General features: G+C 50.1%; 2 protein-coding genes across 3 annotated transcripts; both read right to left on the bottom strand.

Moving 5' to 3' along the window:
* Positions 1-7206: 7206 nt before the first annotated feature.
* LOC127325902 (uncharacterized) lies at positions 7207-10018 on the bottom strand. The gene has a single exon (XM_051352730.2). It carries the CDS (start codon positions 9871-9873, stop codon positions 7627-7629), a length of 2247 nt encoding a protein of 748 aa, XP_051208690.2. The 5' UTR covers positions 9874-10018; the 3' UTR covers positions 7207-7626.
* Positions 10019-11341: 1323 nt separating this feature from the next.
* LOC127325903 (protein PIN-LIKES 7) lies at positions 11342-14502 on the bottom strand. Of its 2 annotated transcripts, XM_051352732.2 has the most exons (10): positions 14353-14466; positions 14060-14148; positions 13530-13782; positions 13337-13416; positions 12996-13120; positions 12778-12902; positions 12466-12684; positions 12260-12376; positions 12054-12154; positions 11342-11922 (listed from the first exon to the last, which is right to left on the bottom strand). In XM_051352732.2, exons 3-10 carry the CDS (start codon positions 13662-13664, stop codon positions 11559-11561), a joined length of 1266 nt encoding a protein of 421 aa, XP_051208692.1. In that variant the 5' UTR covers positions 13665-13782; positions 14060-14148; positions 14353-14466; the 3' UTR covers positions 11342-11558. The 2 variants fall into 2 exon arrangements, with proteins under 2 accessions (XP_051208692.1, XP_051208691.1); XM_051352731.2 differs by lacking the exon at positions 14060-14148 and having other exon boundaries at positions 14353-14502.
* Between the last annotated feature and the right edge of the window lie 281 nt (positions 14503-14783).

Below are 14783 nucleotides of genomic sequence, written 5' to 3'. Positions count from 1 at the left end.
TGTTCAGAAATTTTGGTATGCATCGTGCACAGGAATACTAGTCTTTTTTTTCCTGATATTTTCTTATAACAATTGTCTACTCAGGCAGAATGTACATTTTTTTTTTGTTTGAGCCGCTGGTGACTTTGTTTTGGAGTTTTATACCCTTTATATGCCACCCTTTTGGTATGGGCTATTTGGCAAACTTTTGCTCTGGACTGAAAAGACAAGACAGCATGTCATCACCCCATAAGGAAATCGAAACGTTTGTTTTCATGCATTAGATTTTGAATGTTTTCTTCAAATGTGAGACGCCAAGTTCAGATACTGTTACAGCTGCCGGAGAGTACAAGACATGAAGATGAGATGAAGGATGAAGGCAATCGCAGATGGAAATATCTCAGAAATTACAACCAGCATTCCACATCCTGCATCACAATGATACCTAAGAAGTCTGATTCTAAATTTGTTCAGTGGAACATGTCCTCAGTTCAAGGGGGGCAAACAGGTGGATACTTTCCAGAGCCTGAAAGAATCATCAACTTTGTTCAATCCGAGTATACGTGGATGATGCAGTGGTTCTCATGGATTCGGGCGAGCACATGTCTGGTGTACAGTCTTGTTTGCTTTGAGCACATGTCTGGTGTGTAATCTTGAGCACATGTCAGCGCAGTGGCTTGGCTTGGCAGTGGCCAGCCAGCCCGCCTGGGATCGATCCCCGCAGGGGACGATTTTCAGGTGTCTCACCGGGGCTTTGCTCCAGAATAAAATCCCCTCCACACATATGTGCCACAACTACTAGCTCCTAGGGACACTCAAATTATGTGTGCTGTGTGTATAGTTCTAGGGTCTAACTTGTGCACTAGTGGTGTGCGTGTGTGTGGTGTGAGTGTGGTGTTGAGTTAGTGCATAAGTTCAGATACTACAACTGTAACACAGATCGAGGGGTCTCAAAAAAAAAAAAAAAGAGTAGCTGCGGAAAGGGCTGGATTACTTGGTGGTCCGGCCAATTTACTTTTTCTAGAATACAGGTCTGGCCAATTTATCATCTGGGCTGGGAAGGCAAACTTAACAAGCTTACCAGTTTCCGTTTCAAAAAAAAAAAAAAAAGCTTACCAGTGATCAGAGCTATTGCTGCAATGTACACTGTCAATATTCCTTCCCTAGTGTAAGGTAATAGTTAGTTCAACAGTTTTCAGGCGAAACCAGGTTTCCATGTCAATGTAGCAAGAGAAGTGGTTGTGCGAAAATGTCGATCGGAACCTGGCAACGCGCGAGGATGAAAACGCGGCCAATGAGAGAGGAACACGTGGATGTATACGTTATGTAGTATTTGTAAGGTATCTGACATTGTCCAACAAGTAATTTTTTTTTTTGAAACGGAGGCAAAAGCTTTGCCTCATCCATTAATTAAGTAGAAAGTGCACCGTTTTTAGGAGAAAACTGCGCGAAAACCATACAACAAGACACAATGGGGCCAAGCCCACACTCGCCACGCCACAAAGAGAAACCCACTCAAACCCACCGCTGATACAAGCAGACGACACACTCGCCAAGAACAGCTTGCCATCCAACCAAGCCGGAGAGAAGACGCCGTGCCTACTATGGGAGGAGCAGACACGGGATCCTCTAACATAGCTGAAGAAGTCGAACCTCTCAGAGAACTGCGCCAAAACGACCTTGTCGCCCTCGCGACACAAAGTCGATGTCCTCAACACTGTCAAGATGACGAACATTCGGAGCCGCCGCTCCGACATACCGCTGCTCCGTCGTGCCCTACGCGTCCACCAAGACCACCACCTTCCGAGGCCGCCGCCCCGACGTACCACCGCTCGCTCTCGAGCTGCAACGCCGCACGAACCGTCCACCCGCAACCCAACCTGCACAGGGCAAACGACCGCAGACCACGGACATCACACCAACTCATCCGGGGCCGCCGTCCCGACATAACATCCGACCGTCCCCACCAGGACGCGTCCGACCGAGCCGACCACCCTGCCGCCCACACGGCCAGTGTCGCCACCCAAGCCGTGGCAAGCCACATCCCCGCACCATAGAGATGTTGTTGCACCGCCTTCCGGGGCCGCCGCCCCGGCTCACACCCACCTACCCGAGGCCGCCGCCTCGGCATCCTCCAAAGCAGACAACAAGGCAACGCAGCCCGACAACCAAGCCACCCTCGCCGAGTGAAGGTCATGCCCTCCAAAGACGACGCCTCCAAGAAGGGAAGCGGCGAGATCGCCGCCGTCGCCCGCTCCAGTCGAGGCAAGAGCTTGGGTTTTCACCCGGAGAGCACGAAGCCTTGAAGCTAGGAGAGGTTGAAGCTCCACGACGATGCCTTCAAGAAGGGGAACGGCGCCTCGGGGCGTCGCCATCGCCGGCACCGAACATTTCGGGCTGAGCATTCACCCGGAGCAAGCCCCCTCCCGTCGAGGCCTCCTACACCAGCAGGGCAGCCATAGGCCAGCCCGCATACCATCGTCGACGACCACCTCACCAACCAACACTCCGCCGCTGCCGCAAGGAGGCAGCCAGCCCATGTTGCCGCCCACCGAGCTTCACCACACGACACATCCACCGCAGCACCTCATGCCCCAGCAAACGCCATGCCAGGCCGCGCCCAAGACGCAGCTGGCAGCCGCCACCCCGGGGCCGCCGCCCCGGCATCCACTCCGCACCAGAGGCACGCCGGCCGGAGGAGGAGGTGCTCCCCGGACTAGCAAACCCGTCTCCCATCACCTCCGCGCCGCTCCTCGCCCTCCCTGGCAACCACGCACGCCCAGGGAGGAGGAGAGCACCTCCGCAGCAACCCAGCAGCTCCTCGCTAGGCCACGCCCCGCTGGGCACAGCACCCATCCTCCGCCGCAACACAGCACGTGCGACGCCCGCCGCGGCCCAGATCGGGCCCGGGTCGGCCCGCCCGCCCCCTGCCACCCCGCAGCCGCCCACGACCGCGCCGCCGCGGCCCGCGGTGCCCATCCATCTCTCTCCGCCCGCGGCAGCCGACGAAGCTCCAGGGCCGCCGCCACGGCTTCCTCTCCCAGCCCGGCGACGCCCCACACGGGCCGGCCTCTCCGACGAAGGAGCACGGGACCCCTCACCCCTTTGGAGATGAGGCCCGCCGCCACCGCGGCAAGGGCCGGCGGCAGCGGCGGCAGGGGGCGGTGCAGTCTGGCTGCTGGCGGCGCGGCTAGGTTTGGCTCCCGGCGTCGCCTGGGGAGCGACGCGAGGAGCGAGCAACAACTATCCGCATTAACTTCCAACAAGTAATGAAGCGTATTCACCTTCACCGTCCGCATTAACTTCCAGAAGGCACTGAGGCAGCAGGTCTCTTTATCATCTTCGTCTCCCCCAAGTCCACAACTAGTACTCACCATTTCAGTCATGGCCGAGCTGCCTAGATAGCTTCCTGCCGGCAGCGACCTCCTCCGCCTTCCTCAACGCTTGGGAACCCGTGGTCGCCGGCATCCTCCTCGCTGGCCCTCGGGAAGCAGTCGCCATCCTTGCGCAGGCAAGGGAGCCCCCACCAGATCCCGTTCTCTGCAGGGCCTGAGGTCACCAACGTCCTCCTCACCTCAGGAGTACCAGGGAGCATTGGGGGGGGGGGGGGGGGGGGCCCCGGTGATGCCCACCACAGCGGTAGTGCGGCCCTGCGGGCTAGCTCGGGCGAAGGGCTCCGGCTGGGCGCACTTGCCGAGTCGAGGCGGCGCTTGGCCGCGGTGGGGCTCCGTCTTTGTCCGCCGAGAGGACACCTTCTTGGCGCGGCATCATCCCTACACCGGCGCCCGCCCCCGACGGCGGCAATAGTCACGTGGGACGGCCAGACGGCGGTCGGGGCAGAGCCGCCCATGCTGGCACCTCCTGCAGAATGAACACGGTGGCGGCCTTGGCCTAGCCGCCCTGCCCACGCAGCGCCCACAGCGCCTCCGCCTGGAGCTGCCCCGTCAGCACCTGCCCGTGCGTAAGCTCCCTCACGACCGACTGGTAGAACTGCTCCGCCAACAAGACCCACCACCACCATGGCGAATGTGTTTAAAATTTTGTGTTCCACGACGAATCTTTCCAAATCTGCATCCCCAATTTGTATATTTTGACTATTTTTTATCAATGATTAATCAGGAGAACTACAAATGGATTTTTCCATATTTTAAAAATAATGTTTCAAAAATATTTTTTACAACGCAAAATAATGTCCATTTTGGATTAATATTCTATGAGTTAAAATTTAATCTTACAAATCCAAATTGCTTCCAAATGGAGATGTGACAATTTTGTTGATTTTGACTATTTTCATCAATTATTAATTGGGAGAAATACAAATGGATTTTTCCGTATTTTCAAAATAATGTTTCAATTTTTTTTTACAACGCAAAATAATGTCCATTTTGGATTAATATTCTATGAGTTAAAATTTAATCTTAAAAATCTAAATTGCTTCCAAATGGAGTAAGCAATGGGACAATTTTGTTCTTAGAGTTCTTCCGATGCAAAAATATCCGTTCCTATCGTGCTAATTATTATGCGTGTTTGCAGAGTACGAACCTGATTGTTTCACAGACTGAAGCTTTCAGCAACAAATATTAAAGACAATGAACCAGTATACATGCAAACGCATTCATTGCCTTCCATGTATAATCATGTGTATCTAATCAAAGGAAAGTAGGTATAAACTAATTGCTATATTAGATGCTAATCGTAGCGCAGCCATGGATGGGCGTGATATCCACCTCGCCCGTTGCAGTGGTTGTGCCCATATATTCGCAGCAAATGGGCCAGTGTTACAGCCTCGAAGCTGCCTATTATGATAGACTTTTTTTTTTGAAAGCTATTATGATAGACTTCTCATTGTAAGGACAAGGTACGGTTTTCTGCTTTGAATATGAAATGGGCAAGTCGTCCTTGGCCAGCAAAGAGGCCTTGCACCATGCGAGATTTCGTCCAGTCCTCTGGAGTCTGGACTGACACATGAGATTATGTTTACTGAAGAAATAGATATGGCACAAGCAAAAATATATAACCACAAAAAAATCATAAAACCAACGCCATTCATAGTTATCGTGATGGCACATCAGCGCATTTTCCTTTCGAATCTTATCCTGACCATGTCAGGTATATATTCTCCAAATCACGCAGGGACCAGTTACTTTATTTTGACCTTACACACCTTATCTAAAAACATGTGAAATGTAACATCCTCTGAAACATGTTCCCTCTTGTGTTCCCTTAAAGGACATAGTTTGATCCATGCATAGAATATGTCCTTCCAAAAGGCTATGGAAGGTTGGCACATGACCACTATGAAGATTTGTTCCATATATCAAGTGGGAACAACAATTATTCACTTAGAGCATCCCCACTCGTTGGCGCTCCCCACGCCCAAATCCGGCGAAATTTTTGTTCGGATTGGAGGAAGATTTGGCGTGAGGGGCAGTATATTTCCAGTCGTGTGCTCCCCAAGCGGCGTTTCTCGGGGAAAAAGAGGACGGCTCGGGGAATCCGGACGAAAGAGGAGACACGTGGGCGTGGGCGGTTGGTTTAGCTTCATCCGGAGTCCCCGAGCGCTCCCCGGGGGGCCGGGGATGGCATGGGGAGTCCGGACGAAAATAGGCTCAAATCCAGATCAAAACGAGGAACCGGGGGCCTGACTGGGCCGTTTTTCGCCGTCCGGATGAAAAAAAGTGGCCGTGGGGGGCTCTGTGGGGAGACGAGTGGAGATGCTCTTATATCAGGTCCAACAAAATAGTCAGCGCTAAATGCACAGAATGACTTTCTGATTTTTCAAGTTGCGTTTCCCAATTCAACTAGTTTACGTTAGTTATACCTTCCTGCATGGCTCTGTACTCCTGTAGGCACCAAACAAAACCTGTACTGAACTTCTTGAGCATGCAACCAACAACATATTGTAGTTTCGAGAGCCAAACGCTGGCTTGGTGGCTAGAGCTTAGGATGTGAGTCAACCCACCTGGACTCAAGTTGCAGGTGAAGCGCTCGGACTAAATGGGGTGCTATCCGCGTGAAAAAAAATCACTGGAGAGATTTCATCCATCTAATGATGTATATAGCCAAGGGAAGGATCCGTCCCCCGTTAGCCAACATTTACATATTGTAGTTTCTGTCCATGAGTTCTACGAGGGACAGATGGCAAGAAAGGATACGTAAAAATTATCGATCTACAGTGCTCCAATCTCTAATAGAGGTGCCAAACTGTTTAGCAATTATGTAGGGTATAATTTGTAAGAAAACTGGTACAATGATTGACAGCTGATCATTTTGATTGGGGAAAATTTGCTACAGGACACCGTTATTTTCTGACGTTTGCCAAAACACACCGCTCGATTGTGTCTTTGCTAGGTACCATTACAATTCTGTGGCACATTTTGATTGATACTGTAGAGGGTTATGTAGGTTTTGGTTAGCGCTGACTGGCACACAGTTATGGCGGCATACTTTTCTTGCTCCAACTATAATATTATCCGATCAGCTAAATGCACTTATTGGTCCGTGTGTTCTCATCAACTCAGTCCATCTCAAAACTTGCTTATGATTTTAAATACACTTGTCTCCTTACATGCCCTCTCTACTGACTTTTGTCATTCACGTTTTGCTCTCTTCAACTTGGTTATCCGCACTATCATTTCCATGATGAGCACAGACCATGTAGGGAGCTCGGAGTTTCTTGTTAACTTTGACAGCTATCTATGATTCTGACATTTTAAATCCTCTAATATAGTCTTTCAGTATGCATAGTTATAATCTCCTGCAGTCTTACTGCAGTGGGAGCTAGTTTAGAACCTGAAACCTAAGCTGCTTTACATGAACAATGTAAAATCGAGGTTTATAAAAATGATATTTAGAATAATATGTTACTCGTATATAATTTATTTTGTATCATCAACTGGTCATTGACTGGTACACTATGACTCATCACAAAGTCCACCTGTCTATTTCTGCATATTTTTCTTCCTATTAGGAATGCGTATTGTACTAAACCTAATTTATAGTTCTGTTCTGCCTACTGATCAATTTCTGCAACATAATTTCAATTAGTTTGTGACACTATATGTGTGGGCTATAAAAGGTGGATTCACTTAGGCACCACTTGTTATTTGCTTCTAATTATTTTCAATGCCTCACACCTCTTGCACATGCGCATAAAAAAAAAGTAAAGCTTGCAAATCTGCAAGTCCACTGAATAGTCTGAATCTCAGAAAAACAGAAAAGGAAAGAAAAACAAAAGGAAACTGCAAATTCACTGTGATGTAAACTGTTTCTATCATGCCAGGCTATCGAAGTGATGTCTTACATGGAGTAGAAACAGTAGGACTTGCAGATTTGCAAGCTTTACATTTAAGACATCACTTCTGCATGTACATAAGTAGGGTGGTTACCTCATCCCCAGTCTTCTGAATTCTGTGAGCCACTCTGAGTAAATAAGCGTAAGTCTAACATGGATACTGTACGAGATACTCAGGTAACCAGGCTGACTTGCCCGTGAAACCAGGTGCCACTCTTGCAGCGCCACGGGCACCGAGAGCTCGGCTCTGAAGAGGTTCACAGGCATTTCTTGTACCAGCAGAAATGCCTCATTGCAAGGAAAATCTCAAAGTGTGCCTTTTGAGGGTTTAAGTTCAGATAGAATGTATCATGTCAACTGCGGATGTCTCCTTCCAAAAATTGATACCTTTCTGGGAGCAAATCTTTGTGTTTATGGTATATCCCTTTCCTTGAAAAGAGAGATATCAACAGAGAAATAGTTGAAGCTTCAAGCGACATGCTTTTCCCATCAACTCGGGACATATAATTGATGGCCCTGACTATTTTACCTTTTTTCAATAACTTTCTGATAATAATATTTAGCATACGAGAGTTGGGAGCACAACCACTCCTCTCCATTGATGAAAATATATTGTCAGCTTCTTCTACCAATCCTTTTTCTATAAGGTTTGACATCATCGTAGTGTACGTTATAACAGTAGGTACCAATCCCTTGGCTGGTATTGCAGCAAACAAATTCTGAGCTTGCTCTATTCTTCCAACTTTAAACATTGCATCAATTATAATGGTGAGAGTTCTAATATCAAACTTAAGGTTCATTGCTCGCAACTTGTCGAACAGCATGATTGCTTCATCTGCACAACCATTTTTGCAAAGCCCGCCAAGAATTACATTGTATGTACCAATGGAAAATCTCACTTCATTTTTGATCATCTCATGGAACATTTCCTTTGCAGCAACAGTTCTACCAACCTTAAACAACCCATCCAATACGATGTCATGAGTAAGAGTATCCGGTTTAGCTGCCATACCTGACATTTCTTGGAATAGAGTCAACGCTGCATCCACCATTCCAGCTTTAAAGTATCCATAAATAAGTGTATTGTACGTAATTGCATCCGGCTGAATGGCAACTGATACCATATCATCATGTACCCTGCGTGCTTTCTGCATCTCGCCAACCAAGCAGTATCCATCAATCAGTGAACTGAATGTGATAACATCAGGCTTCTCACCTATATGTTTCATAAAGTCAAAGATATCTTGTGCATCTGTCACCCTTCCTTCTTTGCATAGGCTGTTTATAATTGAGTTAAAGAACATAATGGCAGGATAACGGATGCCTTTTTCCTTCATTTCATGAACCAATTCTTTAGCTCTCACTAAATCACCATGTGTACAATAACCCTGAATCAGGCACCCATAAGTCTGTACATCTGGCCGTACCCCCATATCAATCATCTGGTTGAATTGTTCAATAGCATCATTCATCCTACCCTTTCTGCAAAACGCATCTATCATGGCTGAGTAGGTTACAACATTCGGTTTCACTCCCTGTTTCTGCATGTCTTGAAAGATAAGAAAGGCCTCATCCACCAATCCACACTTAGCATGTGCACTGATCAATATGCTGAACACATATTGGTTAGGTACAATACCTTGTCCTATCATCAAGTTGTAGAGGTTATTCATATCAACAAGGCGTCCTTCTTTAGCGTACCCATGAAGCATTGTAGAGTATGTCACGATATTAGGTTTGAGGCCCTTGAGAATCCCACAATCCAGAATTTGTCTAGCTTCTCTGCTTCTTCCACGCTTGCACAACGCATCAATCATCGAGTTATATGTCACGACATTAGGAAAAACGCCCTGCTGCACCATTTCACGGAATAGGTTGCTTGCTGTGCTGAATTTACCCTCCTTTAAGAATCCATGGATAACCGTGGTATATGACACCACGTTAGGGGAGCAGCCAGCTTCTTGTTTTGCCATCATCCGGAGCAGGTCGAGTGCATGCTGGCTCCTGCTATCATCGCATAAACCCTTGAAAACCATGTTGTATGAGATGGCATTAGGCACGCAGCCCAGATGCGGCATCCTGTGAAGCAGCACGTCCGCAGCCTCATCTGTCCGCTTTGCCTGGCAGAGGACCTTGAGGAGGGTGTTGACGATAATGTTATTTGGCTTGAGGCCCGCCCTGAGGAAGCGGCCGAAGAAGGCGAGCGCTAAGTGTGGCTGCTGCGCGCGGCAGCAGCAGTCGAGCAAGATGCCGTAGGTGTGGACTGTGGGCGACAGCACAGGCGGGCCATGGCCTCGGGACATGCCGCTGAAGAGGGCGACGGCGAGCGAGAGGCCGTCGCTGCAGGCGGCGGAGGCCGGCGCGCGGACGAGAGCGGCGAGAAAGCCGTTGAGGGAGCACTCGGGGACTGGAGTGGCCTGCAGCAGCAATTCGTCGAACAGGTTGTGCGCGTCCTCAGGGTTGAGCGTCCCGGAGCGGACGCGCGCCGTGGCGGCGGCAAGGGCGACGTGGGGAGGCCGGTGTGTGAGCAGCGAGGTGGAGGAGGAGCGCCGGAGGTGGTGGAGGAGGGCTTGCGCTGGTTCGCCGTGCGCCATCGCCATGGGGAAATTTTGCTTCGGCGATGTGCTTCGCCTGCGGTGCGGCCAACCGCTGCTCTCAAAACTGTCTATCGAACCCTTTATTTGTTCAGGTTGGTTGACACACAAGGCCCAGTCCAGTTGGGTTTCCACTTGCACTCCACAGGGGCATGGACATACCCTAGGAATATGTGATTGTGAGGGTATCTCTAACGGGGCGACGCAAAGTGGCCGGACCGAAAATGTGTCTGGTACCACCTCCAGTGGGGCGACGCATCGTGACCGGGCTGTCTGCAGCGACGCAAACCCGACGCATATTTGCGCCTGAAATGCGTCGCGGCGGACACTGCACGGATGCCCTAAGTGACCACTTGCTTCTCCATCGGGCCCGCGTGGCAGTGAGACTGTATCGAGAGCATCGCTTCCACACATAGGAATATGTGCATGTGAAGAAGAGCATTGCACATAGAGTGGTGATAAGGATGACTGGATGAGGTGTGTATATCATGGAGGAACTTATTTTCTATCTACATCTGTGACCATACATAACCCCTCGCAATCCTAGCCCCGCGCGGTGGTGCTGCGCCAGTGGCGCGACGGCGGACTTCCTCGACTGCGACTCGGCGCGGGCACGAGTCTCGCGCTGGCGGCAACACCCGCACATGACTGGTTCGACGGTGGTGTGGCCTTCGGGCCATGAAGGTGCGGCGGATCGCGGCTCTCGTTGACGGGAGGGCTCCGCTTCCCAGTTTTGGGTGTTTCGTTCCCCATCTTTAGGGTTTTTGTTTGTAGGGGCGGCGCTCAGGTGGTGGTGGCGACGCCTCGTGCAATAATGTTTCCCCGACTTCAACCCCATCTCGACAGCGACGTCGAGAAGCTTGTGGGTGTGGTGTGGTCTTCGAGAACTTTTTTCTGGTTGTGGGGATCTTCGGATTGTCAAGGAGCTTCACCGGTAGTTCATCCTATTTCTTCGTCTTCGGGACGGATGTGGTCTTTTCGACCCGTTAGGTGACTTCCGGTCCGCAACCAACAACGTTAGGCCGACTCAGGGAGGAGCAGCAGCGGCAGCGCACCGTCGACACGGTCTAGAGGTTGAAGATGAAGGGTTTCTTAAGGATCTCGTTGTAATTTTCGTTTTTCTTGAGCTGATTTGTACTGTTCGATGTTTCTTTTAATGCCAATGTTCTATTCGCAAAAATAAATTCAAGAATAAGTATTTGTTGACAAAATATAGTAGTATTTTTTGTATTATTAAGATCCTTTAACTCTTCATGATTTCTTATAACAATGGATTCAAGGTGTTTGGATGTCTCGACACTTAATTGGTGCGTGTATTTGTGTTAGGTTTTCATGATGAGCATCCGATAGTGTTATTCAACTTGAGGTTGAACTAAATTTACTTAATGATTGAGGATATAATTTCGTTTGTTTAGGAATAGGTCTTTGATCTACCTAGCGACGGCAATCTCCTCCAAAAACAGTTCAAGCCAAATTGACAAAGAATTTCATGTTCCTTCATAAAGAATGGGCATACGTATCTCCTCTACATACTCGTATGATCCTTTCCTTTGTACAGACGTGTGCCATGTTTGCAAAACTGTCCCGGACACGGCCTGCAGGCTGCAGTACACACGAAAAACCCTTGCTCGCGCTCACATGTCTCACCCTCAGGCCTCAGCCGGCCTCGCGTCGCCTGCAGCCTTGGGTAATCAGGAGAGGATGGACAAGAAGACGGTGGACCAGGTGGTGAGCGCGACGGCGGCGACGAGGTACGTCCAGAGGAAGATCACGGAGCACTCCTCCTGCCCCACGTCGAAGAGCTGCGCCATGGTCCCGATGTTCATGGCGGGGGGCAGCGCGAACTGCATCATCAGCACGTACCGGTACAGCGGGTCGTGGGGCAGGAACCCGACGCCGCGCGCGGCGTGGACAACGGCGATTCCGATCACCGGCAGCGCCACGTAGCGTATGCACACGATCGCCACGATCACCGAGCGCTTCAGCACCGACTTCCGCAGCCCTTGCGTCAGGTTTCCGCCGAGGATGAGGGTGATGCAAGGTATGGTCCCGTTGCTGCAAAGAGAAATAAGCAGGCATTGAGTTTGAGCGAGGCTACATCAACACTGAAGTTGAATTTCTCCAGGACAGAGACACCAAAAGTTGTGGTCGGCAGGCATCATCTATTCACCCATAGCTTAACGTACCCCATCAATTCGAGAGAATCCTGGACGACTCTGAGAGGGGCACCGTCGCCGATGAGCAGCGATTTCAGCCATGGAACTAGGCCAACGACGAATCCGATTATCTGGCACGATGCGAGACACCAAATTCAGTAAGAAAAAGATCGTGACAGTTTTAACACATTAATGTTCTCCTCAAATGGTGAATTGTTAGAAAAGCAGGCGCGTACCGCAGATATGGTCGGCGGCGCCATGAGCTCCTCGGCGAGCTGGTGCACGGCCTCCTTGAGCTTCGTCCAGAAGCCCTTGTCGGTGACCTCGCTCTCACACGACAGAAGCGGAGCCTCCTGCATTCCTAGCCAAGTCAGTTTTTCTGAACTCTGAGGATGAACAACACCCACCCACCCAACCAACATGGACGATCATGAACACTCACCATATGGTTCCCGTCATCGTGCTCGTCAGGTCCAGCTGACGCCGGGAGAGCCGCTTCCTCGTCGTTGTGGGCGGACTCAGCATGCTCCTTGAATTGCTCCAGGTGCTCCTCGTCGCTGTCGGCCGGGCACTGGATGCTCTTGGACTGCATCTTGTGGTACAGCTTGCCGGACTTCTGCATCAGGCTGTAGGTGTACGTCCATATGAAGAGCCCACCAAGCTGCGGATAGACACAACCAACCAAGTTCAGAGAACAGGTAACTAGCACTAGCTAGCTTGATCGTTGGGGAAAATGGTAGCAGATTCTGCTTACAGCCATGGATAGTGAGGAGTAGGAAAGCCCACGGGAGCGGCACTGGCTACGATCGTTCCCAAACGGGTTGCCATCTTCGTCGCAGACGGCCGGGACAACGATCAGCAGCAGGTTCCCGAGATTTCCTGCAATTTTTGGTCGAGGCCGGTGGCCGGACACTGTTAGTACATTATCAGCATAAGCAGTATGTGGTAACTGGAAGCCTGAAACTACTCTACCTGATGAACAGAAGGCGATGATCAGGCCTCGCAAATGCGGCGGCGGCTTCAGGATCTTGCACGCTATCCATCCCAAAGCGCTGCCGAGGAGGAATGTGATTGCTATGTTCACTGGCATGAACCACCTGTATGACAATACAAAGCTTGTGTCAGCCCAGTTGAACTGAACATTTGCACAGGATCCTCTGCAAGCATCTTTACTGAATGTTGTGTTTCCTAAACATTGAGCGAGTTCCTTGATTGAAACTGTGGCATTTCGTTCACATTTGCGCCGAATTGGAGCAACGATATCTGAACTTGTGAGTTCGTTGTAAACTCAGAAATCCGATGATGGTGCTCACCAAGAGATGACGTCCGACAGCGTGACTGTCTTGGCGAGGCTCGCGAAAATCAGAGAAGGGGTGAAGACCGTGAAGACAACCTGTCCTCACAAAAATGAAGAACACGTGTGGTTAATTATGCAGTTGCGACGGAAGTATTTAGCCAAGGTTTAGACAGAAATGTACTAGTGTTGAAATAGAAGCAAGCTCACACCTTGTTCATGTCCCTGCGGGCGCTGGCCGTGAGGACTTTGCTGTAGCCGGAGGCGAGGAACGCCCCGATGACGCCGATGAGCAGCACCTGGATGATGGGCATGGAAGCCACCAGGAGCATCGACAAGAACCCCATCTTTGATCACCGATGTAGGACCGATCAAGACTTAGTTCCCTGTTGATCCGCTTAATATCTGTATGGTGTGCAGGATGATGATGATGTTCAGATATCTATCCTGGCAAATTAGAGGAACCTGACAGAGAAGAGAGAGAAATAGTTAGTAGAGAGTAGGGTTAATTTGACATGAAAATATTTCACTCTTGTTGTCTGAATGATTTATGGAACAATTGTAGTATTATTAATTAGCTCGATGGATGGCATTGGTCTAGTTGTTTGAAATCTTTGGCAGCTGGATTGCCGTGTTGTTGGTGTTGTCTGAAAGAGACAGCAGCTGGTTCCTCGCTGGGTAGGGTAGCTTCAGCAGGCAATTAGTCAGCATACACGTGGTGAAGGCGTAATAAAGCACCTACCTAGCTTAGCGGCTATGTAGGAGAAGACAAGTCCAAGTAGTGGTGATGCAAACGGCCTGGCAACAAATTCTCCAAAGCTCCCGGGATGACTGGTAATTTCGCAGTTGGACAGGATAAACCCGAGGGAGGAATTATTTGAATGGGTAAAAACAAAAGAAGGCGATCAGTGATCACGTTCGTTTCTCGAGATTAGCCGTAAACACAAATGGCAGGGCGTTCCCGAGAACGGCATGTAGAAGGGGATCAAAACAGAAAATTCGGATATTCGATAGCAGGAGAGTCTGCCTGGTTACCTGAATGAGGAATGTGCAGGCAAGCGCAGTAGGGCGGCGGCACGCCGGAAAGAATTGTGGCCGAAATGAGATGCTGGGTAGGATGAGGGAGGCGTCGGCGAGCCCGGCGGAGATAGCGGTTTAAATAGGGGGAGATGGCGCCTGCACCGCGTCCACCCGCCCGCGACAACAGCGACGGCAGCCAGCAAGCACAGCCGCCATCCAATCCCTCCCTCTACCTGTCGCTGCCATCTCGCCACAAGCCAGTTTCGCTCCTTCCTTCCTTCCTCCCAGCTGCTGCTAATCATCCCTTGGCAGCCGCGCGTGGAGTTGAATAAACACATGGCAATCTGCCGCTGCCGTCTTGATCGCTTTGACCATTACTCACGCGCGCAAGCCAAATGAAATTCTTGCACTCCACCAGCCAAGAGCTCCAACTAGCTGGCCTCCTC

Source organism: Lolium perenne, chromosome 5, assembly GCF_019359855.2.
Source record: "Lolium perenne isolate Kyuss_39 chromosome 5, Kyuss_2.0, whole genome shotgun sequence".
NCBI lineage: Eukaryota > Viridiplantae > Streptophyta > Magnoliopsida > Poales > Poaceae > Lolium > Lolium perenne.
Note: the sequence above shows the minus strand (reverse complement) of the source record. Positions and strands in the feature narration are given on the sequence as shown.

Excerpts from the sequence above, each read along its gene's own strand:
- LOC127325903 (XM_051352731.2), bottom strand. The coding sequence starts at position 13,664 with ATGGGGTTCTTGTCGATGCTCCTGGTGGCTTCCATGCCCATCATCCAG. Across the intron at positions 13,417-13,529 it reads CCCGCAGGGACATGAACAAG|GTTGTCTTCACGGTCTTCAC; the intron begins GTGTGAGCTTGC and ends TTGTGAGGACAG. Across the intron at positions 13,121-13,336 it reads CTGTCGGACGTCATCTCTTG|GTGGTTCATGCCAGTGAACA; the intron begins GTGAGCACCATC and ends ATTGTCATACAG.
- LOC127325902 (XM_051352730.2), bottom strand. The coding sequence starts at position 9,873 with ATGGCGATGGCGCACGGCGAACCAGCGCAAGCCCTCCTCCACCACCTC.